Source organism: Amblyomma maculatum, chromosome 8 (genome assembly GCF_055883805.1).
Source record: "Amblyomma maculatum isolate TAMU_Amacu chromosome 8, ASM5588380v1, whole genome shotgun sequence".
In the NCBI taxonomy this organism is placed as follows: domain Eukaryota; kingdom Metazoa; phylum Arthropoda; class Arachnida; order Ixodida; family Ixodidae; genus Amblyomma; species Amblyomma maculatum.
Window position 1 is genome coordinate 89,551,923 of NC_139351.1, and position 8,793 is coordinate 89,560,715.

Sequence of the window (8,793 nt, forward strand, 5' to 3'; positions counted from 1 at the left end):
TAGCAGAGTGCCAGCAGCTTTGACGGGAGTGCCGGCGGTGGTTTGCTCTGCTTGCCCTGTTGCTCACTGCCTTCCTTTTATCACACAGCAATTGGGTCGGGTGCTGTCCGCTGCCACAAAATCATTGCAATGTGTGTAGCAGTAAATGCCTTTTGAAGCAAAGCATGCTAAAAGCCTGCGTCATGATCACGACTGATCGCATGCTTTCTTCGCCTACTGATAGATAGAAGGATGGATGGCTGTTGAAAAAAAATATATATATACTTCTTCCCTCGTATTTAGCCTTCCCCTCATATTGACGTCGATGCTGGGCACATGCAAAACGCGGATCTCGGCTTAGGTTTTAGTTCTCATTCGATTGTCAAGGTGGATGCTGATGCATGCATGCAATGCGCGATGACTTCGTTACATCGAAAGTGTGGCATAAAATTACTTCGTTAAATCTCGAAAAAAAAAATATACATGGTTTTCAATGGGGCAGAGACTGGAAAATTTTAAAAAATTTGTTACATCGCGAATTTTGTTACATTGAGGTTCGCTATTTCGAGGTTCGACTGTGTATATGTGTTTACGAATTGGGTAATTTGTGGCCATATATTTTATTTTGGGACAGATATGTGTTAGTTGATAGAGTAGTTACAAATGTGTTGTGTAATCACATTTCATGTTGTGTGTTCGATCAGTCAGCGCTGCAAACTTGGCATAACCCGCAAAAAATAACGTATGGTGTGGACTGTCCAGTTAAGTTTTTGTGAGGAAGGGATTCACGCATTGCATGGCATTGCCTGGCATTATAAAATAGCAAGAAGACACGGCACTAAGAAGAAGGAAAGGACACACATTAGCGCCGTGTTTCTTTTCCTTCTTTTTACTCTTGTGTCTTCGTGCTGTTTTACAAGAAAATGCATAATCAACTCGCCCAAACTGCCATCCTACTATTGCCGGGCATGCGCGCTCTTACATTGTCCATGCCTGTGAATGATGTGCATCCTTTTGGTCTCACCTTGTGCAGCACTCAATGATCTACTTCTTCCACCACTACGAGCTGCCAGCGATTCTTCAGCGCTCGGGACTGGAACAGGGCGAACCGGCCCGGACCAGCGCGGCTGAGGTGTCTGGCGCCGAGGCCGCGGGCGGCAACAATGGCTCGCAAGCCGCCGCCTCAGCGCAGAGCTCAGTGACCACAGCGGCCTCTCAGCAGCAGAACCAGCGCCACGGCAGCGGGCCGTTCCACTCGGCGACCGTCCGCTTGAGCGGCCACGCTGGCGGCATCACGATCCAGCCGGCGGTCGACGCTCCACGTGTCGCCTTCATCCGGACTGTCTACATCGGCAACCTGCTGAACGCGGCTACGCTTGGGTCTGCGGCTGCCCCGCAGTCCACTAACCAGCAACAGCAGCATCAGCAGGCACAGTCTCAACAGCAGTCCCAGCAGCAGCAGCCGCAACAGCCACAGGAGCCGTCTAATGACGGTTCGCGGACTGGTGGTGAAGACGCCAATTCCAGAATCAGAGGCAGCGAAGCTGACACTGCTCTAGTCCAGAATGCGCCGCATGGCGATGGCAGAACAGAGGTGATCGAAACGTCTGACACATCGGAGAATTCGCCCAAGATGAACTGTGGCGATGCCGAGCCCAAGGAGCGGAAGGAGTCGACATCTTCGTCATGCGAAGACCTAAAAGGTGAAACGAATGACGCAGAGCAAAGCGACGTGTCACTGAGGGATTCGACGGTCTCCGACAGTCAGAGCAGTGGCCCTGAAGATGCTTCTGCATAGTGATCAGTAGTGATGCTCCTTTTCTTAGTGTGTGCGTAATGAACTGGATGTGGAACCACTTAGCCCAATGGGCTGAACTGTCGCAGGCGGCGCACGTGCACGCTCCCTTTGCAGCCATTTTAGTCCGAGGCTGCCTCGTTAGGCCTAAGTGCTGTGTTCGTGATGACGATGATAACTGTGTTTTCTGTTTTCAATTTATTTGGTGCTTGCTGCAAGAACTCCTCAAATGCTGGACATGTGCTGCCCAGCTAGCTGTGTGGCGAGAAATGTCTGTGGCACAAAGTGGTACACTTCAGCGTTTGGGAATAGGTGTGTTCCCAAACATGCCACTCTCTGCCAAATGTGAACTGCAATTGCAGTTGAACCTTCATCGCTTGAGAGACCAACACACTTTGTTCAGTGCATGGAGGTGTGTGTTGCTACCGTTCAGTCATGAGCCGAGTGCTGCTGTACAAAGTAGACAAAAACGAGCTCTTTGAGCAGTGACTGACATTGTGCTTGCGGGTAGATAACGGTCCGCACCTTAAGCCTAACTTCATTGTGTCCGCTGAAACTTATTCTGCGCGTGTCATGAAAGCTGTTTATAGCATGCTAGGATTGCCTGTGCCGTGTCATTTTGTCAGAGACTGCAAGTGAGCTTTTAGAAAACAGAAGTGTGTGAAATGTGTGCTGTCGTGCATAAATGTTTATTTTACCATATGACTCGGCCCGGGGACAGAAACTCCGGAAAGACGTTTAGAGGGTGTTTTCTTTTCATTACCTTCAATCCTGCTTTCTAGTTGTCCTTACATTAACCGTAAAGCTATCTGGAGAAAGGTCATGACTTGAAAATTGACTGATGTGATTTCTACTGAATCACTGCTTGAATAACTTATAGTGTGCAAATTCCATGTGCTTTACGTGCAGTACACGCTGCCAGCAAGCTGCTTGTTTTGGTGCCGTGAGTGAAAATGTAAACATAACAAACAGTAGCAGTATGCTGTGCATCTGTAAGTCAAGTCACTCTGTAAATGTTTTCTATATCTTGCATTCTTTCTTGGGGAACCTTTTTCCCTCCTAGCTGGCTTTTTTCCCTCTCCTATGTGGCCTGCAAAACTTATTTTCTAGCGTGGTAGTTGGGGTAAGTTTTTTTTTCATGACAAGTTTCCCAGTTTTGTTTATGGTAGCCACGGGAGGGATGTACACGCTTTTCCTCAGCTCTTTGTCAGAAGGCATTCAGTCAAAAACGTGTTTTCTCTCCTTTCCCCCGGGCGGCGTGGCTTTAGTCCCCTTCGCTGTTCGTGCCTCTGAAGAAAATAAAAAGAGAAAGTTGTAATAAATAAACTGAATGTAGGCCTCCCTCTGCTTAGTCATATTACCAGCAATGCTATCTTCAGTCACTTACTATTTCCCAGCTTCAGATTAAAGGCATGTTGTGAAGAGGTCACCTTGTCCACATTGGTCATCTTAATGGCCCATATGACTCAGTCCCATGCGACCTATTGATTATCAACACATTTTTTGTACCCTTAAACCCACTGCAGATGACTGTGACTCTCTTATATTGTTCTTGTAGCCTTCTTATGAAACATTCTCTTCCACACAGCTGATGCCGAAATTCATATCACTCCTCCATTTTTGTTTTAGGCAAACTGAGGAAAGAATTAAAGGCCTAGATGAAAGATTAAGGGCTACTTTCCAATATGTTTTCTTGTGAAATAGAGCCTTTATCCGCTAGAGAAGAGCGGAAGATTAAAAATAGATGCCGCCACGATGAAGGGTTTTAGCCGCAAGTGCTTTGGGTAGATGCCAGTTGAGATTGTAGGTTCCGTAGAGTAGATAACGAGAGAATGCATGTTAGTGCACAGAGTTTTTATGTTGGCTACAGCTAGCGTACTGTTATGGCACAGGGTAAATGAAAAGAAAAAAAACTGGGGACACTTAAACTCTGCCTTTAAGGATATGATGTGACATCTTCAATGGCTTCCATCTGTGGCCGCAATTGTGGATCCTCATTTCGCGTGCTTGCACTTTGCTGCTTGCATAATCACTGACCCCCTAATTTGTGTTTTTTTATTATCACACATAGTTGTCAGCATAGAACCGCAAGCTATTACATTAAGTAAATTTGAAAGGCTACCCAATACAGACATGTAGCGCTGCTTTATCAAGCCACCAAGAAAAACCTTTTAGAAGTGCCACTCTCTTACCGAGTAGCAACAGTTTCTATCTCGGTGCTAGGTACAGAATTGCCTACATGAAGATCCACCCAATCCACTTGTGTGGACAGTCAGCATATTTTTCAGAATTCTCCACGCTAGTAGATTTGCAGTTGACCTACATAATGGAGGCTCTTAGTAAAACCCGTGTTGTTTCGAGGCACTGAATGGTTGATGAAAAAAGTGATCTTCAATTTTAAAAGGTTTGGAGCATTGGGATGCCACAGGAGCCTTAGGAAGCCAATAAGAGGTGAGTATACATTGTGCACTATTGGAAACAGGTGACCTTGTGGTTGCCTGCTCATTCAGGTCCGCTGGCCATGGCTTGACAGAGTTGTTGCTGGAGTAGGAGAGAGCGGGAGTGGGGCAAATATGGCCTGCACGAATTCATTCTACACACAGTCAAACCCACTTTTAACAATATTGAAGTGTCATGAAAATACCATTATTATAACTGACAATTGCTATAACCAGGTTAAGCCAGAAAAACAAAGAAGACATCGCAAACTTCAGAAGGTGAAGGCTCAAATGGTTCTGAAGGTTCAAACGAACCTCAAAGGCCGAATTGTGCAACTTGTCGCCTGAACACTTTTATAAACGAAGGCGTACATTCTGAAACCACCTGCGCTCTGGACATGGTACGCACTTCGCCTGCAACTTGAGAGCAGGAGAATGGGGCTGCTCAAGTGACTACGACCTTGGAATTTTACTCGCTGTCTTTGCAAAAGGCCAAACCATTCGTTCTGTGCATGTTGTGTGTTATATGCTGTGACTGGTAATTATGTGTGGTGCACATAATTGTCGTCAGGGCACCTGTGACGTGGCGTGAAAAGTTACAGAACTCCATACGGAAGGAATCCATTGAAATTCAGCGCTCTGGGTGGTCCAATATTTGTAATTGGCATATCCTCACGCCACCTATGGCTTTTAGGTGGATAGATAGATAGATGGATTTATTGAAAGGAAAAGCAGAGTGGTTCGCCGGAATAATTCAAATCCGGCCTGCTACTCTGCACTGGGGAAGGGGAAGGGGAGAAGAAAAGATCATGATGGGTGACTATGGGGGAGAAGGCATATGATATATATATACAGGCATAGTAGCTTGCCTCACAAGCGCGAATCAAGCCCGCTGACGAACAAAAAACGGCAAAGAGCACGCACTGCCTGGACACCCTTCACCTTGTCCTGCCAAGCACCCAGCAGCAGTTCCTCCGACAAAGGCCTCCTGTCCAAACACTTCAAGGAAGCGGCTAGCACACTTCTTTTGACCGCATACACTGGGCACACCAATAATATATGGTCCACAGTCTCTGGGATGCCACAAGTTGAACATTCCGGTGAGTCCACCTGTCCAATTAAAAGCAAGTACTTGCGCGTGAAAGCCACGTTTAAACGAAGTCTATGTAGCAAGCATGCCTGATGACTCGGAATATCATGCGGAACATAAAATTTCAATGTTCGATCGAGCCTTTTTAGACGAATTTGTCGGGCTTCTGGCTGGGCCCAGTAAGCTGCTGTAGCATTCTTCATACAACTCGTAAGAAGGCATGTCGTATTCGCTCTTGAAAAAGGCATAGCTGTTTGGAGGCCATTGCTGTGTGCGCTTTTTGCTTCAACATCGACCTGTTCATTCCCATGGCATAGGTGGAGTGCGTAGCACTGCTTATGACACAAAGATCATGGAACGCTAGCCGCTGATAGTTGTCCGCCTCACCTATAGGTGGCACCACCTTAGAACACGCAGCTACAAAAATAAATTTAGCCAATAAGGTGACACATGTGTTGTGTGGTTAATCCGCAGAAACAATTAATTGAACATCTTATTCTTGAGTGTGACGGTATCTGTACAGATGTTGATGCAGGCGCATTTACTCTCCCTGATGCCTAGGGTTTCGAGACGCCAGTATTCAGGTGAATGAATCTGCGGTGCAAATTGGCAAACAGCGATTGGAAGATTGGTGGCTGGAAAGCAGACAGATAACATGAGGTTACAAATAAAAATTTACTATCTGAAATGACGAAATAGTTGAGGGATTAGTAACAAAATTCAGGGTATAAGGAAAAAACAAAAACAAGCATGATGCAAACTGCCATCACCCTGTTTTAAATGGGACGCTCTTATAATCCATCCATGTGGCACTTCATTCTCACCACCCCTTTAAAAAGGGGATGCAATAGTTATTTATCGATCTGGAACGGAGTGGTCGCATAACTGAGATCTACTGGTGCTGCGCCACATTGTAATTCACTGTAGCCTCAGTGTGCTGCGGGCCGTTGCCACGGTACTGAGTGTAAAGTTGTAGTGCTAGACGACACATGATCACAAGGCAGACAACACTGGTGCTTATACTAATAAGGGCATATCACCAAAATGCGACACACGATGATTGCCTACAAGAAAGCGCCTGACCCACAGCCGAAATTACTGCGACTTTGGACGAGCAATGGTATTGTCATTCGTGCATGTGCGCAGCCTGCGAGGATTGCATTTGGCTACCGAAGCGTTGACCTATGGTGATTTTAGCACATGTCTCGTACGAGCAGAAGGCGCGGTTTCCGATCCCCTGATCCGTTGGGTGCTCGGAAAGTTTCTAGTGAGCACTACCTTTACCTCGGCCTCGCGCTGCGTTTCTCAATTTACCCATTTCTGCTTTCGACTCCTTCCTCACAAACATACGCCATTCTTTCAGATACACATCATTGTATATAGTACATTGTATATTAAGGGCAATACAACGGGATTTATAAGTTAGAAAAGCGCTTTCTGCAGCCTGGCGTTGTCAGCGGTGGTATCCATAGAATGAAGCTGTGCTGAATTATTACAGTTGGGCTCTTCATTTACAGGTAGCAATGCAGCCCACCGCAAGTATATGGATTTGTATATTTGAAAATGCCGCCCTCTTCGTTGCCCGCTGCAATTTTGACGAAAGCAATTTTTGAGGTGCATACGGGCGCCCCGCCGGGGTGGTGCAGTGGTAAGACGCCCGACTACTGTGCCGGAGTTCCCGGGTTCGAACCCGACCACGGCGGCTGCGTTTCGATGGAGGCGAAACGAAGTGGCGTCCGTGTGCTGTGCGATGTCAGCGCACGTTAAAGATCCCCAGGAGGTCGAAATTACTACGTAGCCCTCCACTACGGCTCCTCTTTCTCTCTTTCCACTTTCATTCCCACCATCTTCCCCTCCCTTACGGCGCCGTTCAGGTGTCCACAGAGCAAGTGTGACAGATACTGCGCCTTTCCCTTCCTATGAACCAACCAACCAACCAACCAACCAACCAACCAACCAACCAACCATACGGGCGAAACTGAGATAGCGAGACCAGAAAGAGCACTAGCACCCGTCCGCGTAACACAACGGTGCCTCTGTCACGCGTTCTGCCGAATTCTGTCTTGTACTGCGGCGATGACGGCAATATGATTTTGGAAAATGTAAAAGCTAGGTAAGGTATGATGGACCCAAAAACTTCTAAAAAATGAAGGCCCTAGCAGTGCTAGTTATGATAGATATTCAGTATTAGTTAACCAACCTGTTGGTACGTCATAGCTATTGTGATGCGCACCATGCCGAAGAGCGCACTCTCCTAACTCAAAAAGTCTACTACCAGTGGCAAACAACTCGCAGAACGTCGAACCGTGAACACGGTCAATATGCACAGTGAACACTATGCATAGTAATTGCATAGTGTATGCATAGTAATTAAGTAATGTGTAATGGCACCAAGAGAAAAAACAAAAATGGAGTAATAGAATACAAGACAGATTGCATGTCATTCAGCATCATGCAAGGAGCGCTCATGTGCTGTGAAAGGTCAGTGCGCGTTAAATATTACGAGGTAGTCGAAATTATTCCAAAGCCCTCCACTACGACACCATCTTCTCTTTTTCTCCGTTAACGCCAACCTTCTTCACCGAAGGACGTACAGTCTTTGTCAAAAGTCTTGAGCACAGGGTGTCTTTTTATCAGCCACTTTGTGCGGCTTGTAACGCATTTCCAGAGTTCCGAATCTGTTGATTAAGAAGATTTTTCGTCCTACCCTCCTCAATTAGAACAACCTCCACTAATGCTAAATCAGCGCCACTGCATGGCTGAGACCACTGGGCTCTAAACTTGTGACAAAGGCAACCTGGTATACGAGCAACCTGGTTTACCGCAGTCAATATTGTAAAACGGGTTATCTTTGACTTTAATTTTTGCTTTTGGTTTCATTTACTATAGGATCAAACGCGAGGCGTTATGTGCTTGGTACATGGTATTCCTTGCCGTAACCGAGAATTTCATTCAAAGACCAATAAATCATTTCCGATCCTTTTTCCTTGCAGTAGCCTAAAAGTAAACATTAAGAAAATAAGGAGCCCCGCCGGGGTGGTGCAGTGGTAAGACGCCCGACTACTGTGCCGGAGTTCCCGGGATCGAATCCCGGCCTCGGCGGCTGCGTTTCGATGGAGGCGAAACGAAGTGGCGTCCGTGTGCTGTGCGATGTCAGCGCACGTTAAAGATCCCCAGGTGGTCGAAATTACTCCGTAGCCCTCCACTACGGCTCCCCTTTCTCTCTATCCACTTTCACTCCCACCTTCATCCCTTCCCTTACGGCGCGGTTCAGGTGTCCACAGAGCAAGTGTGACAGATACTGCGCCTTTCCCTTCCTATGAACCAACCAACCAAGAAAATAAGGAGACAGATCTCGTTTCGATTCCTAAAATCACTCAAGCTTAATCCGCAATTCGTCAATTTTACAAAATTTCCCGAACGGAACGTAGCTAGCTTGGGGAAAATGCACCTTTGGCGACTGCCTCTGAAGGCCAGAGCACTTCATCGGT

General features: G+C 46.7%; 1 protein-coding gene across 2 annotated transcripts in view; it reads left to right on the forward strand.

Annotated features, from left to right (window-relative positions):
• The window catches only part of LOC146181763 (membralin), a 188,617-nt gene extending 185,512 nt beyond the window's left edge, over positions 1-3,105 (forward strand). For both annotated transcript variants that reach the window (XM_084576775.1, XM_084576776.1), the window contains one exon: positions 1,013-3,105. In XM_084576775.1, the coding sequence (XP_084432901.1) occupies positions 1,013-1,777 (765 nt within the window). In that variant the 3' untranslated portion in view covers positions 1,778-3,105. The remainder of the gene's footprint in view (positions 1-1,012) is intronic.
• The last annotated feature ends 5,688 nt before the right edge of the window (positions 3,106-8,793 follow it).